This window comes from Nothobranchius furzeri, chromosome 8 (assembly GCF_043380555.1).
Source record: "Nothobranchius furzeri strain GRZ-AD chromosome 8, NfurGRZ-RIMD1, whole genome shotgun sequence".
Taxonomy (NCBI): domain Eukaryota; kingdom Metazoa; phylum Chordata; class Actinopteri; order Cyprinodontiformes; family Nothobranchiidae; genus Nothobranchius; species Nothobranchius furzeri.
The window spans coordinates 63,725,857-63,746,163 of NC_091748.1; the positions used below are offsets into that span (position 1 = coordinate 63,725,857).

At 40.9% G+C, this 20,307-nt stretch overlaps 1 protein-coding gene across 7 annotated transcripts in view; it reads right to left on the reverse strand.

Moving 5' to 3' along the window:
- Positions 1 to 3,467: 3,467 nt before the first annotated feature.
- ptprsa (protein tyrosine phosphatase receptor type Sa) overlaps positions 3,468 to 20,307 on the reverse strand; it is a 214,807-nt gene continuing 197,967 nt past the window's right edge. For all 7 annotated transcript variants that reach the window (XM_070554206.1, XM_070554204.1, XM_070554205.1 and 4 more), the window contains 7 exons: positions 19,738 to 20,023; positions 13,694 to 13,872; positions 13,465 to 13,591; positions 13,234 to 13,359; positions 8,507 to 8,661; positions 4,036 to 4,171; positions 3,468 to 3,939 (listed from right to left, as the gene is read on the reverse strand). In XM_070554206.1, coding sequence (XP_070410307.1) covers positions 3,871 to 3,939; positions 4,036 to 4,171; positions 8,507 to 8,661; positions 13,234 to 13,359; positions 13,465 to 13,591; positions 13,694 to 13,872; positions 19,738 to 20,023 — 1,078 coding nt within the window. In that variant the 3' untranslated portion in view covers positions 3,468 to 3,870. The remainder of the gene's footprint in view (positions 3,940 to 4,035; positions 4,172 to 8,506; positions 8,662 to 13,233; positions 13,360 to 13,464; positions 13,592 to 13,693; positions 13,873 to 19,737; positions 20,024 to 20,307) is intronic.

Sequence of the window (20,307 nt, forward strand, 5' to 3'; positions counted from 1 at the left end):
GTTTTCAGACAACATTTCTTTAATACAAAGTCAACATATCTACATACACAGTGGCTTTAAACCAATTATTGTTTCAGTTCGATGTAACAGTTTGAAAGTGGTAGCACTTGGCCCTCATACAAAGGAAAATGGTTTTACAGAGTTCGGGTTCTTCTCGTTGTGTCGCTATGTCTCGTAACACTTTTCTGTTATTTTGACATGATTTATTTTTCTGTGTTATCCTTTTTGTCATTCTCCCCCCACAATATTTAGCGACATATTCCAATAAATTTAGTGGCTCCAACATAAAAACCAAACCAAAAATAAACATCATAAGATCAACACATTGCACTAGCGTGGAGCAACGGGCCAGTTCACCAGTCTCCTTGAATAACAGAAGACTTCAACTCATTAGGAAACATCTAAATAAGAATCTGCAGCAAGTTTTTGGTTGTCTCGTTCTGGCGTTTTGTTTCATCGTGTTGCTTTTGTTCACGGAGTCCCGATGTCTTTCTGCATCCCATAATGAAACATGAACAAACAAAAACACTTCGGTGAAAAGAATCCACCAGGGACGACAAAAAAGGTCAACATGTTGCTGCGAGTGGAGTATGTTTGGCCTTTTAGCACAGCTGTATTCCAGCTAATGACGCATTTATGTTTTAACACCTCGGCATTTAAGGTATCTGGACTGCTGGAGATCGTTTAGGGATTCGTATGAAACTGTTAAAAATTCAACACCTTTGAGAAAAGAAGAATCAACAAGAATCCATTTATCTTTTCTTTGACTTTTTGTGTCTAAATAATTGAGCACAATCCGTTTTCCGGATCCCCTCTAATTACTTCTGTCCACACGAAGAATAACTGCTGATTTAAAAGGTTAGAGGGTGGAGTGGACAGATATCTCTGCTTGGGCGAAATTCAACCGGCGGATCACTGATCCGGATTTTTGTGCCCCTGTTTGGAGTATGGCTGTGGGAACAGAAGCTGGCATGTTTCCCAGTTCGACTACTAGCAGGGGAAATTAAAGGCAGGGAAAAAAGTGAGAGGTAATTAAAGACCAGGGAGCAGAGCTAAGAGAAAAAAGGTCTGAGAAAAACAGACTCCACAAACACCAAAGAAACTGGGTATGATGAAAATCTCCGTCTGTGCATTTGTGTCTCTGCTTAAAAGTATGAGATCTCCAGGGTCAAGTGATACATATATTCTATATATTTTTATTTACACGTATACTCTAGATCATATGGATGTCTAATAAAATTAATGGCAACATTATGTCTGAAAATATAAGTAAAAAAAGTGATTTTCTTTTACGATTGTGAGGCTCGTTGTCTGTACATATTCATACAATATGCCAGCGCCTGATACACAGAACAAAACACGGTCAGTTATGAGTTTTGATTGATGCTTTTAGATTTTAAAAAATGCTAAAAAGTTAATGACAAAAAAAAAATTAAAGTTTTTTCGAGAGCATCTCTTCATCGGCACAGGTTCTACCCAACAGGTAGAGGTTTAAATTGATGAAAGGAGGCAAAAGTTCACGTGACTTTTCGCCAAAGACACACAGAATCTCCAGGATTACACAATGTTTAAAAAAACAATAAAGCAAAAGTCAAAGTAATGAGAACTCATCATGTTTCCAAGTGTTAGGTTCGACATGTATTTATAAAAAATAATAACAAGATGAAAGAATGTAACTAGGAGTTTGGATATATCTTCAAATTTTGCATTTAAATATATATGCATGTGCGAGTGTGCCGTATGCACGGGTACGCACACACACACACGTTATAACTAACATTTCTACAGTGAAAAAATAGAATGTCTTTCAACATAATCTGAACATACAAGCATCTCTGTTTCCTGCTAATTAAAAAAATGTGACAAACACATCTCTGTTAAAAACGAAAGGAAATAAAAAAACAACAACTATGTCATGTAGTATAAGTCATCATATTACAACATTAATGTTTTCATAATGTTACAATAACAATAAGGCTTTTTTGGAAATAAGAAAAGATCACACACAGTTATGTCCATCGCTCAGTTTTTTTGTGCACGTCCGCTGTGAACCTTCGCAGAATCCAGACGCTCACTCGTACCAAAGCGCTGTCCTGGAAACAAAATCTTGGGAATTTGAAAAAGCTTTTGTCTTGTTGTTCTTTTTAAATCAGACACATTAACAAGATAACCTGCAGCTGCTCTGGGGTGGGGTGGGAGTTGATGCAAGTCGATTATCTGTTCTGCCTCAGGGATTTGCAAGAAATTGACAAAATTCATGAACTCGTCATGGCATCGATCTCCAACATGGCTACTCACTCTGGTTGTTTTCACCCACAGAAAACATCGTCTAGAAAACGGAGGCCAAACACCAAAGTGTCTAGTTTGTTAATCGACCATTTACCAAACACAGACGGTGAAACTCAGGGCAGATTTGTCAACCACATCAATGTACAACTCTGTAACTGCAAAAAGGCCTTTGCCACTTTTGAGTGTCTTGTACAATTATATAGATGATTATAGAGGAGGCCAAGGAAATTAGACGAAAAGAAAAAAAAGAAGCAGCGGTGGACCGTAGCGTTGTGTGGATGCACTTTCTGTTACGCCCGCCTGGGCGCAAGGAGTTAGCGGAGCTGGCATGTTCATCAGTTTCCTCTCGTTCAAGAGTCACATGCACCGCATACAAGAGATAAGCAGCATGTTTGGTTTTTAACGGAGAAAAAAAATGCAGATGATGATGATGATGATGAAGGGTGGGCACTGTACACAAAGAAAGCCCCAGCTTTCGCTGTTTGGTTGATCCATTTGTTCCAAAAAGCCGTTTTCCTCACCTGACGGATTGTTGACCGTAATCCTGCAGCGTTCCAAAGGGAGAAGTGATTATTAAAATAAAAATAAAAACATGAATCATCGTCTTCGTCTCTCCGCTTGGTCATCGAGCAGGACGCCAAGACAAAGACGTGGTTTTCTTCACTCATCTGCTCGCCGAAGCGTGGCACAGCCGTTACGCTGTTACCTGGCCTATTACAGATTTTGTGCACCGTTGCGATTCAAAAAACGAACAAATTTGATCGTATGTGCTGTGATTTCTGTTTGGAGAACCATTGCCCTTTTAAAGCTCCTGGTACTTAAACGTTTACTGTGACTTTTGAGAATTTTTCCACACAAACTGCACACTTAAACAAGAATGGCCGTTTTTCTGCTGCATGAGCTCCCTTGTTCCGCCGGCGTGTGAAAGATCAGACTTTGGGAGGGGGAAAAAGCCATTTGTGTTTACATAGGTGGCTGCAACTTGGCCATTTCTCTGGATAACACTCACAAAAATAGTTGATAGAAATACTTGAACCATTTTTACATCCAAAACAAGCGTGTTTCCCCAGTCTTGGCTACATCCATCTGCTTCTCATTGATTTTTTCTTTATTTGTTTCTTTTGCTTTCCTTCTCCTTCATTACCTTGCCACTGATGTATCGGAAAGATTTGTTTCTTTTTTATTTTTTGAGAGAAACGTCCACGGGTTTTTACAACGTCCTCCACACAGAAACACTTGAGGTAAGGTAAGCAGTCTGACTCTTGGATCGATGACCCGGCCCCATAGCTCCAGCCACAGCTCCTGATTCCCCGTCAGCCGAGAATCTTCATTTGTTGGGATTATGGTCATTTTTCTCCTGTTCTTTGCAGCTCAATTGGAATTTTGCTGAACTGGTTGTTTTGGGTGACGCGATTGTTGGAAAGATTCACAGGATCCTGTTTGGTGTGTCTGAATTAGCAGTGGGGAGGGTGGTCAACTGCTGCTGCTGTCGTTTCAGATATCAAAGTTTCTATGGCTCAGGAAACCGTTGAGTTGGGTGAGGGGCGAGGGCAACAGGATTCTGGGAGAAGAGATGGCTTTTTACGTTGCATAGTGATCAAAGCTTCCTAAGTACTCCAGAGCTGCGTGGTAGCAGAATTGGTACTCGTCCTGCAGCACACATGTGGAAAAAACTGGTGAGTAAATATTGATAAGCAAATAATGCAGAAAGTTGTGAACTTTTGTTTGTTTTATGAGGTTTCTGACCTCAGTCTGAACCATAGCTGGCCTCTGTGTCCGCAGCATCTTCACTGTTTGGAAGATGTCAACCACGCCTTCATAACGCATCCTCTCCAGGACGATGCTGAGAGTGATGAAGACTCCTGTCCTTCCCACTCCAGCGCTGGAAAAATAAAAGAACATAAATCCTCTGCGCGTGCTCACACACGTGCACGTACGCACACATACACACAGCAGAAAATGTTTCCCTGTACTAACACCTTGTCCGTTCCCTTGCATCCTTTTACTATCCTGCAGAATGACTTCATACCAACATTTCTCTTGAAACACATGCTCTGTTGTCAGCAGGATTTAGTTGTGATAACTGTGCACCTGTGATGACTCGGAAGAACCAAAATTCCATGGTCAGAAATTCTGTTGCAAAGTAACAACTACAGCAGGGAGCAGGGAGACAACTGGCATGTAGGAACCCTGTGAATCCACTCAAATATGAACACACACACACATGAACAAACACACACACACACACACACACACACACACACACACACACACACACACACACACACACACACACACACACACACACACACACACACACACTCCTTCCATGTGCCAAAAAAAACCCACTCTTATCCTGCTGCTGCTCTCCAGAAATGGTCTGAGTCTTAACTCAGATCCTGAAATACTTGGGAGTTGCTTCTCTAAGCTGCTTTACTGTGAAATGACTTCCACATCACCAATGGAACAATAATTGATGTGACAACAGATTTATATGAGCTTCCTGCAGCCTCTGATGCCACTTTGTGAATACGGAGTGAAAGTGATGGCTGCAGACACGTTTCCCTTATATAAACTGCCAAGTGTGTGTGTGTGTGTGTGTGTGTGTGTGTGTGTGTGCGTGTGTGTGTGTGTGAGTGCACCGGACAAAGATGGCTCACACAGTTTGACTAAATTTCAATGATAACAAACACTGTAGTCTAATCATGTAGAACATACTATCACCTCCAGCATGCAACACTAACTCTCAGCCCACCCAAAGCCACTTCCTGGGAGTCGCTCTCAGCTCAGTGTGGGCCCTTAAACTCATTCGTAGCTCCTCTTTCTCTTTTCAGCCTCCTTCACTCCAGATCCAAATCTTAAAGCTCGGCGAGCCACTGCAGACTGAGAGGATTTCATGTCCCCATTCGCAGGAAGTAATCATGCAATTAATGACACAAAGCATGTGGGCATATTAGATAGAGGCCGTAGAAAGGAGAGGAGGAGGGGTGGTGCGAGAAAAGAGGTTTGTGAGCATGGATGGATGAGGAGGCTGGGGGGGGGGGGGGGGGGGGGCAGAGGATTAAGGAATAGGCAGATGACAGTCAGGAAAGTCTGGTGATAGAAAACGAAGAAGTAAGGGAAGACATAAGCTCTCTTCTTTGAGATAACAAAACCCCCCAAAAAAATAAGAGGAGGAGGTAGCTCTTCAGCTAGAGAATAAAACAAGCAACATATACTACTGCCCTCAGATCTGAGCATGGTGGGATCTACATGATGGTCATCGAACTAATTCCTGCACTTCGCTTGCTTGAGCCACTGATGTATGCTCATCCACCACTTAATCAGGTACGCCGCTTAGCTAATCACACTTGTTGAAGATCAATAGTGACGTTGAATGTTAGTACCTGAAGGACTGGTTTGACTAAACCAGAAACTGCGTATTTACTGGGATCACTGGTGTCTACACAGACGTGAAAGCATCATGTCAAAATGACCAAAATTTATAAAGAAAATTGAAAAACCTTGTTGAATTTACAAGGAACCAAGTGATTTCTGAAGGTAAAATGTGGTCCAACATTGGGCTAGCAGAGCGTTGCTAATAAATGACATTAGATTTGAGCATCAAGTGTGTTTAGTTGACTCTGGTAGCTTAGAAAAGAACATTTTTCCAGGATTTGACCTTCCACCCCTCGAATATTAAACCAAGTCTGAAAGTCTTTGTGTTCGTTACTTCAGTCCTGCGATAAGGAAGCCGCATTACGACACCACCTTATGATCTCACAGATGAGTAAAATAACTCCTATTGGAATTCCCCCGACGCACATTACAACTTCCAGAGGGCCATTTTTTTAGTCGGTGACATCATTCTTCTTCTTAAAACCATGTTGGAGAACGTCATGGTCCCTGTGTGATGGAAATGTGAAGTGAAGACATGACTGAGTGTACGTTTTCTTCCAAAAGAACAGCTGTACCTGTTTTTAAATTTTCTGAGTGTCAATCATGAATTAATGAGACCTTAGTTTCTTCACATCACCTTTATTTGTGTTAATGCCGCTCATGAAGGACCAGAGGCATCAACATTGTCTTTTGTGATGCTACAGAGGATTACATCTTATTGGCATGGAATCTGAGCACTGAGTGAGGAGCAAGTACAAATTGCAGCCTTCAACCACGATGCCAGGTTGATGATGTGAGTTACCTTGGGAGCTGCACCAAAAGTCATAAAACGCATCAAGAAGTGATCATAAAAGCAAAAAAAAAGGTCGTATCACTTCATAGGTCTGTTCTTCGGAAATGTCAAGCCACATCTGAGCCTTATTAATTATGCAGGAGATGGGTTTGTGGTGCAAAGAAGGGTAAAAGAAAGGAGAGGAGGAGTCAAGTTTGCAGCAAACACCACAACCGTTTTACCGTAAATCCTCTAATATTGGCCATACCGGCCGGGTCGCCTACATTAGCCGGTCTCGCTGTCAGCGGGGGTAAATAAAGGCCCGTTTCTAATACAATTCAATTCAATTCAAAAATACTTTATTAATCCCAGAGGGAAATTGATTGCTGTAGTAGCTCAGAATAATAATAATAATCAAGTCATCAAAGAGTTGTTGTATATTACAATGGCTGTTGGCAGGAAGGATCTCCAGTAGCGGTCAGTGTTGCAGCCAAACTGAAGAAGCCTCTGACTGAAGACACTCTTCCGTTGTCAGACAGTCTTGTGAAGAGAACGCTCAGGGTTGTCCATCATTTTCTTGATTCTCTGGAGAATCCTTCTTTGCATTATCTCCTCCAGCGGTTCCGAAACTGCCGAAACTCTGGCTGAGTCCTTGAAAGGGCTTGGAGTTCCTCCATCTTGTTGGCCAGCGATCTCACATTGCCCATTATGATCGATGGAAGAGATGGTTTAAATTTCCTCTGTCTCTGTCTCCGTTTTGCTCCCGCTCTGCATCCACGCTTCTTGCGTTTTAGCTCATTTGGGATTTGTGGCCGGCTTTAACGGCACAAACCCAGCCGCAGTTTTGATAACTTTAAAGTACTTTTGATCTTAAAATATTTTAATAAATAGCACACTTACCCACTGTTAATGAATTAGAGTCTCACAAAACATGACGGCAATTCTGATTACGTGTAAACAATAGAGTCGCTTCCTGCTCTCAAGTCCCGCGTGATGTTGTGACTATCGCACGACTTTCCAAGAAGCGCTCAGTGGTGTGGCACGTGCTGTGTGACCGCTTGATTCTCCAGAATCGCCGCACGACGCGGTGCAACGCTTCCGCCTACGGTGCGCCCCAAGCTTTATTTACTTTGTTGACTGGGTGTAAAAATGTCCAAATTCCGTGCGATCGAGACAAAAACAAGCGTTTTTTTCCCCCGTGTCCTGAAAGTAGTGCGCCACAAAGGACTTACTGAAACTTACTGAACGAAGACGGATTAGTGGATCATAATCTCCGGCTGCAAGATGAGCAGAAATAGAACGGAAAATGCTACAGTTTACAGTGACCACTTCATCACAGGTAAGGGTTTGCTAAAGGTTTTTTATGCCGTTTTATTGAACAGCTTAGAAACGCAGCTACAACAACAGCAGGTAAACAGGTTGATACTGTCTTCACGTAAGTAGCTTGCAGCGTGCTAATGTTTTTAGCAGTTAGCTCAGTGTTGTAACGTGGAACTGCGGAGGATAAGGATGAGGATTAAACAGTCAAACCAAACGTGACATGAATGGTTAAACCTTGGAGCGGTAAGTTGTCTGTTGCCTTTTGTTGTGAATCCATAACCTAATTATCACCAAGTGTTTACAATGCGCTACCGGAATGTTTGCTATGTCTGCCACCATACTGGGGTTTAGCCTGAAACAATGGTGTTTGTTGTAAATGTTCTATATGTATACGTACGTACAACGTTAACTGTGCATTTTTCAATATACGAACCTAGTGTTTTATAGATTCAATTAGACACAAAATCCTGTTTTCATTCATTCTACTGGTAGTTTATTTTTCTCAAATTGAAATTGAGGTCTGCCTCTAATTCTGGCCTCCTTTCAATAAAAACCTGAACCGGGTTGTGCTTGACCAAATAAAGGCCCGGGCATGTATTAGAGGATTTACGGTAATCTGGCCTCTATACCTGAACCTGTACACCTCTTAATAAGAACAGTCTTTAAAGCTGACTGGGAGGCAGAAGTAAAAGAAGAAGCACATTCTACTCCTCTTTTCATTTTTAAAAAGAAGTGCAGACAACTCACCTGCAGTGGACAGAGATGGGTCCATCCTGTCCAAACTGCTCCTTGGTTTTATGGACCTGGCCAATAAAGTCGATGAAACCCTCCCCAGATTTGGGCACACCTTGCTCCGGCCAATCAGTGAACTGGAACTGTCTCACTGTCCTTGACTGGCCGTCCTACAAATGACAGAAAAGTATAATACGGATAAGTTAGAAGAAAATGCACCATTAAAATCTTCTAATCAGTTTTAAAAATATGCTGTGTTTAGTTTCCTCCTTCCACCTCCAACAAGACTGTTTCCATTTTCTCCTCTGCTGTATATATATATATATATGTGTGTGTGTGTGTGTGTGTGTGTGTCAAAAGTGGGTTCTGGTAAACTAATCAATAGTGTATCTGCCACGACAAGCCTTCCCCGAGGTGCCATGTTGAATAGGATAAGCCTGTGCTGCAATCGATAACGCAGCCTGATGGACGAGCAGAGCTAGGCGCAGTGCAGGAGGAGGAGGGGTGGACAATAAAAACAATCACACATGCGCTAAAAAAATGACAATCTCAACAACTTTATCTCAAACTGAGTCTTATAATTTGTTTTTAATGGTGAGCCAGCAGAAACAGCTTTTCCATGCAAACAAAAACATAAAGAATATCAACGTTCACATTGGAGTGGGTGACGAGGGGGAGCTATGTGCATTATTTTGTGCGAGCTTATTATACAGTCGGAGGGAGCACAGTCGATACTTGTGTCCTTGCACCAAAAGTTCTTTTCAAGTTGTCACAGAGAGAACAAATTAGCCAAGAAAGTCAGCAGAGACGAGCAGTTTTGTGCACACAGCCTCTCTGCTTGATGCCACCGGTAATTAAGACAACCAGGTGATTCTTTTCTATGGCTGTTTCTCACCTCTCTGCACAACATACTGCTCTTTAGATATGAGATGTCACTTTCAATGTCTGTCCAGTCAAGCACACCAGTGTTGCACAATAGGTTAAACATTCACTTGGAGAATGAGATTTTAGCTGATTGCTGATAGGGAATGAAGAAATGTGTTACAGGATCAAGAAATGGAATTATTCAAACCCCTATGTAGGCAAATTAAAATAGGCATGCACAGATCCACTCTTAAAGGCACGGGACACTCGTTTTACCAATTTGCAGGTGTCTCTAGTAAGAATGAATGCCTTGCATGTTGTTTCGCACTTGTTTCAGGAGTTTGCAGAATGCTAAATTAGAACATCTCACCTCTGATTGGCTATCAGCAATGTGACTCTACTACTGACTCCATTTGCTCAGCAACAATTATGTTTTATCCCCACAAATAACTCAAGCCTGAAGGAGTTCTGCTGTGTGGTGAAATTTCTAATACTAACAGTTATCTTTTACCAGCTGAGATGGTCTCTTCTGTTTCTTGGACACTAAACCAACAACAGCCTTCCCAGTCATGAGTCAAAATGGGTGAGACCATTAGTGTTAAGTGCCAGTATGACGTAGATCTGTCAGGCTTTTCTAATAGTCTATTTTCTATCAGAAGCTAATGCAGGAGATAGGTGTAGGAGACTATTTTCATGTTCAGCCTGCATGAAAAACTCCCACTAAGTGGCTCATTATAATCAGAAACAATTGTGTAAAGAGTTGTTTTTCAGAGTTCCACACCTTTAAATGTGTACTTTCTACTATTGCAAACGGCTCTTTGAGCAGTTTTGATTTGTTGGGGCTCACAAGAACCCAGGAGCCAAACATAACTCTACAACAAAAACCCTGCCCAGAGTCTGGATATTCCCAGTACATCCTGGAACTTGAGCGGTGTTCCAACATTTTTCAATGTTGTTTTCTTCTTGTCAAACAAGGATGTTAGCAGTAGCTCAGGCTAGTGTTTGCAGCAGCTTGGGCTAGCATTGTTCTGCGGTTAGCAAACATTTATATATTGCTGACACTGAAATGGTTTGGGACATGCAAATGTGGGGTACATGATCTGTACTTTGTATAACCCCCCAAGATGCTTTACAACACAATCAGTTATTCACCCATGCACACACACACATTCACACACTGGTAGTGGCTGTTGAGCACTAGTGTCACTGATCACTGCTGGTGGTGGTGGTGGAAGGGTCCACCCAAGGACACAACGGCTTCGACAGATGGGGCTCGAACCTGCAACCCTCCGGTTATGAGGCAGGCACCTAACTCCCCTGCCATCATCGCCCAGGTGGTGCAGCTCATATAAATCAGCTTTTTTGAGAACAAACCTTTGCACCATGGTCATTACAACATTACTAATTTGCACTGAAAGCAGGCTGAAGAGGGCATCAGACACTCCAAGCTGCCTATACTCAACAGCTTCAAGATAAATGTGGTTTTAAATTCTACGACTGCTTTAAATGTTCTGGTTCAGAAAAAGTAGAAAAAGAACAAAAATTACTTACTTGGTCATTCAAATGTTTGCCATGTGCATGTAAATGCCCTCCACTGCCAGCAGGAAACATGTAAATGGTAACTGTACTCTGAAATATCTTTAATCTGTCGACTGAATCGGCCTGCACATTGTCCTGCAGCAAACACGCTTCTGTACCACCGCCTGCCACCATGATACACTCCTCTCCATTATTGCGCCTGACAAATACAGTGATTCTGATAAGTTAAGCTCCATGTACTGACTCTCTGTTTATCAACTCCTGCTTCTTTTCCTGTTCTGTGACACATTGCATGTTTTCTTTCTTTCAGTGTCTTTCTTGTTCCTCTCAGAAACATTTAGCTCCAGCGGGGGGATTAAAAATGAAAGAGGGGCAAAGACAACAACACAATAAACCAAGCATGCCAAAGAAAATGCAGAGAGGGAAAAAAAAATTATTAAATAAAAAAAAAATGAGGCAAATTTAACACACAACCTGGGGGCCCACACGGCGTGTCAAATTGTGTGATTAAATACGTGACTGGCTCTCTAGATGTGAGTGTTGAGGCGTAGAGTCTATGGCATTACTGCGTGAAGTCTGTGCTATTACTGTGCACGGGCTTGTGACGACACACACAGACACATTTTTATGCAAAAACACAAACATACATCTGATCTATGTGCAAGCCGACTTTACAAACTAACTAAAAGGGCTGAGGCTTGTACAAAGTACGCACACAACTTCCACACGTCCTAAAGTCTAATCATTTCCTGCGCTATCGTCCTCTTCATCTTTCTGCTTTGTTCCCGTAACTGAGATAAGATTTGACTATCAGCTGGCTACTGGTGAGCATGCTGATGATTCAACCTGCTTTGAGAAATACAAGCGCTCACCAGTCTTCATGAGGGATTCGTTGCAGTTGCATGGAAGCATGTATCTGTTCAATTTAAAATGCATCATTTGGAGTTATATGAAACATTTGTGTGTGCACTCTGCATCAGTTATTTATTTTAAAAACTAAGTCTGAGTGCAGGTAGGTGCACATGTTGTGTATGTGCTACACAACTTACTCTTTCAATTTGATCGGTGCTGTTTGTGCATAAGAGCAGAGATTTATGTTTTTCTGATAGCAGGAAAATGACTGATGCTGCAGCTACCTGCTACATCGCCTGGGAAATCTTTGAATAAGTCAGCCTGTTTCTGTGACAAGGGACCATTTTTATTTATCTGCTACATCTCTGCTGGTTCAAGCTGTTAAATCTAATTGGGACTTAAAAAAAGATGAGGTAGGATGCTGAGACGGAGGGATGATCTAGGTGGTATGGAACAGGATTCACACGTCAGCAGAATAAAAGTCACTTTGGTCACGGACTCTTATTATTAAATCCAACATGATAGCCCGCCTAATGCAGAAATCTCAACATTACAACCAAATAAAATCAGTTTTTTCTATTTTTCTATTTATGAAACCAAGTTAACTGTGGACATTACAACATTACTAGGTATTGAAGGGCATTTCAGTTATTGAAGTTTCTTAAAAATGTATGTATTCATTTTACTCAAAATGCAACATAAAAAGACTCAAAGAAAGTGTTCAATCAGGAAAGGATAAACCAGACATTTTTTGCAATAAACACATCTATTCTCCTCCCTTAAATAGGAAACGTTTAACTAATTGGCATAATTGACCTTAATTTGGAATGTTTGCTTTGTGAAGTGCCTTGAGCTTACTTGCAGTGATTTGGCACTGAATTAAATTGAATTTGAAGTTTATGGTTAATCAACAAAAAGAACGACTTTATTTAAAGGTGCATTATGTAAGAAAATACTCTAAAATAATCACTAAATCGTCTAATGTCTCATGTTGGAAGGAAGGCTATATTGAAACAGATATCCTTCTCAGCAGGCTGGAGGGTTGCCAGTTTTCCTCCTTTTGATAAAAACAAAAGAGGGAGTTCCTGTTTACACTGTGAGTTTGTGAAGTGGCTGAATCTCTAAGCTAATTCAGCAGTGCAGACATTTGTAATTCAACACCGGCAGGCTAAAAGCTCCAGAGTTGTTTAAAGACCCTAAGCCAGTAAACAGGAGCGACCCAGAAGTTATATATGTTACCCCTAAAAAGCCACGGCATCCTTTTAGTTTTAGCCTAATATCGAGTCAAGCAGGAACATTTTTTTTAAGTTACTGTATTTCACAGTCTGTAACCCAATCAGGGTCTTCACATACCCCAGAGCCAACATTACAGACATCAACAGTCTAATTTGAATGGATAAAAAAACAAAAAAAAAAGGTAATCTAACAGAAGCCAGATTGTTGGAGCTAAATGACTTTTTAAAAAGAACAATGTAGGTTAGTCTTACCCTTGCGTCTGTGACTTTGAACTCCCGTAGGATGTACTGAGGCATGTTGTACTCAGCCATAGGATCCACCACAAAGTACTGATACCTGGCAGAACGCTCTGCTGGCCAGTACTGATGACACTTTTCCTGTGTGAACAAGGTCATCAATTCTTAAATTGTCAAGAAGATTTGACCATTTTCATTTCAACATTAGATAAGAGGAAAAAAAGTGGAAGTAAATCCAAGCCTTACTCGTCCCATCTCTCTAAGTTTGGTCAACATGACGACAATAGTGGAATTGTTCTCCCAGAGCATTCTCCAGAAGTCTTCTGTAGTCTCTGCTAAAGGGCCTTGTGTGGCAATGTAGGCCTTCTGCTGCCTGTTAAGAATAAAGTCATGTTTTTTTTTTTAGTTTGTACAACTTTAAACCCTCTTCATGAAACTTTCATTTCCAAAGGTGTCTTCATCTCATCCATCCTACCTATATCCATCAATAAAGCTGGCGTTGATGTAGTCGGATCCTTCCAGACCTCTGATTGGCTGCAGACAGACACGTGTGGTCTCGTAGGGCATGATGTTGACCAGCCGGTTCTTGAACTTGTTGCAGGGGAGGTTGGCACTGATGAAGCGTGATGTATGGGCTTTGGAGTTGGCCAAACGCTGGTGAGGAAGAATGGGGAGATAGTTGTTTTTTATTTTAAAGTGCAGTTGGTGAGAGAGAAGACGTGTGTGTGTGTGTGTGGGGGGGGGGGGGGGGGGGGGGGAATGTAGTGAGAAGGAGAGAGAACAAGAGCAGTAGAGGATGATTAAATGGAGAAAAGAAGGAGGGTGAAGAAAACGGGTGCCAGACAGATTAAAAAAGCCTAGAATTTCAATGAAAGAAAGTAATAAAAACGAGTCTATCTGAATGTGATCTCACTCGTGCTTTGGTGACAATTTCACAACTTCAAAGCAATATTATTCATCCCAAAAAGAAGAAAAATATTTAAAGGTTATTTTCAAATGTATTCAACTTATGAGGACATACATGGTCAGAAGCAAAGAGGGGAATATGCTGCACACCCTGACTAACTAGCCTCAGACTCAAGTCTGTATGAAATCAAAAATTCCCCCCAAAAGTGGGTCACTGGAGCCTCTGATAACAGGAGGATGGTGTGTGTGTAAAACATGGATGCTCAGAAGACTAACACACACACACTTGACAGTGTTAGTGTTATGTGTTTGCTGGTTTCATGGCAAATATCTTACAGTTTTGAGCTTTATCTGGACCAAAAAGTGAAGATACCAGCTGAATCATGAGAAGACGTGATTTAAACAACCTAGTCCTTTACATTGCATGGTTGCCAGCGTGTACGTGGCAACCATGCTGCAAAAGCAGCTCTTTTTCCTCCTTATTTTTGCATTTGAATCACTGCATTTGTCTGATTGACCTGGAGACTTTCCAGACCTTATTTTCTCCTCGTCACTTGATTTCTATGATTTTCTTTTTGATCTGTTTATTGCATGAGCACCTGGAAAGGCTCGAGTTGGTCTGGCGCTGCTAAAGAGGGCTTCAGTATCAACACGAAGCATCACAGAGCGTGCAGGGAACCGAGCCAAACCTGGCAACATGCTGGCTGAAACACACTTTCTAGTCACGACTGCCTGCTTCTTTCCTTTAATAGTTACTGTATGTCTGGTCAGACAGATGACGCACAACACAAACTCAGAATTTTACACCATCAAATGAATAATCAAAACTTCTCTGTTACTGCTAAAGAAACTACTAAAATTAGCTTGTTAGATCATTAAACATGAACAAAACACATGCATCTATTTTCTGTCATTGTTTGGTTTTAGGAATTATGTGTGTAAAACAAGATGTTTCAAAAAGTCTCCATTTGTGACATCACAAACTGGGAAATCAGCATAGAACCACCTCTCTGTGCAAGAGAGAGCTCCTGCTGGAGGAGCAGTGGCTTAATTTGGACCTCCTCTGAAAATCTGAGCTTCTCAGCTTATAGTAGCCTGAGTGGGTGTGGGTGGGTGTGGCCAGCTTCAGCGTGCTTTTGTAAAGTGACAGAACCCTGGCACGACTCATCGTGGAAGGTACTGAAACTATCAAGAATAAAACTGCTGAAATCACCTTATGTTGGAGGGCTTTTGTGCAAAATACTTTATGAACATGTTTTGTATCGACAATAGAACTATTATAATTTAAGAAAAAAGTCATAATATGTACAAAAGTACACCGGTGCACCGTACAAAAGTTTAGGAAGACCCAGGAATTTTATGTTGTCCAAAGTTTTATCAAATCATTAGACTCCAGCCTGCTAGGGGTTGTTCAGCAGGATGATTAGGGAAGGCCAGGTAAGGTGAACCTGACAGATTCAGAAATAAAATTCCTTCTCAAACTGAATCCTGACAATCATCAGCTCCAACAAGCCTTGAATTAAAAAATAACCAATGCCTGTACTTTATCATGGCGGTAGGAAATATCAATGTGTCGGTGTGTGAATGTGTGTGTGAATGACTGTGTTGTAAAGTGCCTTGGGGGGTTCTAGGACTCCAAAAGGCGCTATTTCAAATACAGGCCATTTGCCATTTTAAAGGAATGTTGAAGATCTTGTTGAGGTTTGAAAAACAAGGAAAAGTTTTTGCAATAGAAGTCATAAGACTGGCTGAAAGGCAAATTATTTAGCGGCAGGAGGCACAGTGGGTTAGTGGTTATCGAAGAGTTGCTGGATCAATCCCAGCTACCTGAATTCCGCTGTGTCCTTGGGCAAGACACTTTAGCTAACTTGCCAATGTCACTGGTGCCTATGTAGTAGTTAACCGTCACCAGCATTATATGAATGCATGAATATTGAAAAGCGCTACATAAATTAACTTATTATTATCATTTTTAACTGAATTTAAATGGTTTTCAGCTAGGGCTGGGCAATAAATTGAAAATTGATCATTATCGAAATTTCTGACTCTAATCGTGATAAATTTTCCCATGTCAATAAATTTGATAATAAAAAAATGAAAATATTTTTTGTAGATTGGCATCGTTCATGTCCCATTAAGAAGCTGTACCACCTTGAGTCAAAAATGTGACTCAACGTGACACATGTGACAGCCCCATCTAGTGGACAACTTTTGTCTCTGCGCATACCTGTTGTTATCGTCCATTTATCGTTATCGAGGTGAAATCCTCATTATATCGTGACATTGATTTTAGGCCATATCGCCCAGCCCTATGAACAATAGTGTGCAGAATTCTGCATAAAATGACCCATTGCAAAAATTAAACCTCACTGCAAGATTCAGAGGCTAATTCTGAACAAAACGAGTTGTGAAACTCACTGACGTAAAACAGAACATTTTGGCAGCAATTAACAGACGTGCTGAGTTAACATGTTGGATAATGTCATGATTAATAAAAATAAACCACCTCTCAGGTTGTCGGTTATCATGTAGTTTGGATTTGTGTTAAAGTCAGTGGCAAATTAAACTTAAGCCAGTTAAATATCAATCAACCCTGGAAGCTAATATCAAAAAACTACTAAAAATGTTTAAAATAGAAACTTTTTGCATTAAAATCTGGTAAAATCAGCTGATAAAATTAGGTAAAAGGAAAAATCTTAAACTAACATTTAAATTGACTTGATTTTCGATTGTATTTGTTACATAAACCTCATAATAGATCTTACTTTGTATTGATAGGACTTACATTGTAAACATGTTGGAAACTTCCAGAATAATGTGAAAGAGCATCTTTGCCTTCTTGTTTGCATCCTAAACGCTGTTGAATTCCACACAAATCCTTTACTGTGTAATTAGAAAAGGAGCCTGGTAGCTTGTCTCTGTTGTTTTTGGGTTTGTGTAATTCTTGTACTGAACTTTGCTGAATACTTTCCTGCAAGCGGGTTATGTGCATAAATAGCTCTGTGATCACGCTTGTTACTCATGCACACACAGTGTACAACCAAGTGACAGCCTGGCAGGCTCAACAGAAATCCCTCTAGTGGAATTATTCTCTCCGCTCAACTCTAGACTTCACTTAGTCTGAACCTCGCAGCATCCCACCTGAGAGGCCTTGCTCCTCTGTGAGATCCCCTCTTTACCTCCAAGTTAGCACATCCTTGTAGCTTTGCTCATTAGCTCAACATTTCTGCATCTGCTCACTCTGCCACCAACCTCCATTCTTCATAATCAAAGATTAGTTACTTAGCTTTTGTAGCTTTCTTCACACACACACACACACACACACACACACACACACACACACACACACACACACACACACACACACACACACACACACACACACACACACACACACACACACACACACACACACACACACACACACACACACCTCATCAGTCTGTTCTCACGGTAATGTCAACGTTATTAATCCCAGTTTGACTCCTGACGCCAGTTCAGCGTGGTCCCTGTTACAAATAGCTATGAGGGTTCCATCCCTTATATGTGCCAGAGTTTAGAAAAAAGAAATAAAAAGGTTGAAACACACCAGCAATATTATTGTTTCCTGGCAGAGAGGCTGTGTTGATGAATAGCCGCGTATAGGTGATGGATGATTTAAGAGTGAGAGAGCATCCAATCCAAGGTCAGCAGATAGAGACTACAGCACAGAGGCTGAGAGGAGTTCATACAGGATTAATTATTAATTTTTACAAAGATATTCAGAAGAAATATTTGTAAAAATGGAGTGTTTAGCCTGACTTCTTACCTTTCTATTATCTGAATGCTGAAAAAAGTCTTTAAACTTTAGGAATAAAACTTATTTTCTGCTTTTGTATTTTATGTTTCTACAAAAAAAACACATAACCACATTTCACATAAATAAAAAAGTATTTAGGTGAGCTTTGATGACTTAAATTAAAATTGTTTCTAGTCCAGCTGTTATATTAACTAGAAAACAGAACAGCCATAAAAACAGAAGTTAAAGGTCAACTTCACTCATATTTTAATACATTTGCAGTGGGAATGAATGCTTTATAAGTTGTACTCTGCACTGTGCACCAGTATGATGACGTAGAAGTCAGCCGGAGGATCTGGAGTCTTATTTCCTGATATTTGGACATCTTGCCTCTGATTGGCTAACAGAAACGTAATTCTACCATTGACTCTGTTTGTTCTGCAATATTGATGTTCTATCTCCACACGTAACACAAACCTGAAGGAGTTCTGTTGTGTGGTGGAGTTGCTAATGCTAATGGTTAGCTTGTACTAGTCGAGACATTCTCTACTGCCTTCCCTGTCCCGAGTCAATATGGGTGAGTCCATGAATGTTGTGACGGTGTGACGTAGATCTGTGTTGCTTTTCTGAGGCCCTGTCCACACGTAGCCGGGTATCTTCCAAAACGAAGATATTTTTCTATGATTCTGCCTGTCATCCACACAAAAACGCAGATTGACGCAATGAAAACAAATCTTTTTAAAAACTCCGGCAAAAAAGAAGATTTGTGTTTTCTCCGTTTTAAGTGTTTCTGTGTGGACAGAAATAACCAAAGTTTTAGGTTTCACAGCGACGCTGATGGCCCGTGTGCAACCTGTGTTTACACCGCAACATGGAGGCCCTCGGAGATGTGCTGGCATTATCAGTAGAACTAGTTATAAAACTACATTTAAGAGCAACCTCCTCATTGGTCCACACAAACGAGCTAGGTGCCATGTTTTATGTTTTGTTGTTGAGCAGGAGGACGAAACGGACGGGATTCAGAGGAACTACAGGTCTGGCATGCACTTATGCGGTTACGTGTGGATGGAGCTTTATCTAAAAACGAGGTGGTGTGGATGCTATATTTTGGGAGGGTGGACATTCGTTTAAAAAAAACGACTACAGAGAAGTAGTAGTAGACTCCGGACTACTGGACAAGACCTGAACTGAGCATTTTTCTGTATGTTTGCTATCAAAACCCTGAATACTGAACTGAAAATAATAAGTAAAAATGGTTTCTCAGTGAACTTGACCTTTAATTTCAATTCTGCCTACCTGAGACAGACACACACACACACACACACACACACACACACACACACACACACACACACACACACACACACACACACAGTCTATTTAACTTTTGTATGACTCTAAATGAGGGACTTGCTATAAAGTGCAGCGTCATTTGAATACAAATACGTTTTTCCATCACACCCCACTGATATATCTCCTCTAATCTCCTATTTTATTGTCACATGAAACAAAGTTGCTGTTTAGGAAATACAAGGTTTTGTTAAAACACCAAAATAAAACACAAAACAAGAGTTAGGCTTGACAAAAAAACCAAACAATGACATCAAATCAATTTGCAGGCACAACAAGTTCTAGGAAAAAGAAAGTGTACTAATTTATTTCAAAAGTTTAATGGTTAACCAAAGAAAACTTAACAGTTCTCAGGAAGGGTCAACTCATTTCACCCATGAGGCACACACTTCTCATTTTTTTTATGGTAAAATTCACAAATAGAACTTGGTGAAAGAGTTGATGATAGTGTTCAAAAAGTAAAAGAAAAGGTTCACTTCCTGTACCTTGAACTCTAGCTCCATCCCGGTGACGTGCTCCCCACTCTCCACCTGGGCCAGCTTCTGGATGTAGGAGTACAGGCTGCGGGCGGCCACCTCGGTGTTCCCGCAAGCCACCGCCTCTAGCAGCGCGTCGTGAATGAAGCTGTACTGGTCCTCCGTCTGCACCATGTAGTTCCGCTGAGAGCGCATTAGCGTCACGTGGCCGTAAATGTCCACCGTCTTCTCGTGCTTGATGCGCTCGAGCATGGCATCGATTACTATAAAGCAGCCTGTCCGCCCAACACCAGCACTACAATGGATAGAGAGTAATCAACATAATACTTCTATACTTCCTCATTACATTTAGGTATTTAATACAAGATTTCTAGTTAATTGTATACACAATTCTTATGTTATAGTAATCTAAGAATTTTTGATGGTTTGATTTAAAAAATAAGAAAAAGGACAGAAAAGGCAAATGGCACAGCATAAGGAGACTGATGGAGACTCAAGCTGTCAAACTTTAGAATTATTGTGTGGCGCTTTGGACTCACTTAAGTCTTTTTATCTTGACAAAAAAAAGGAAGGCTTCAA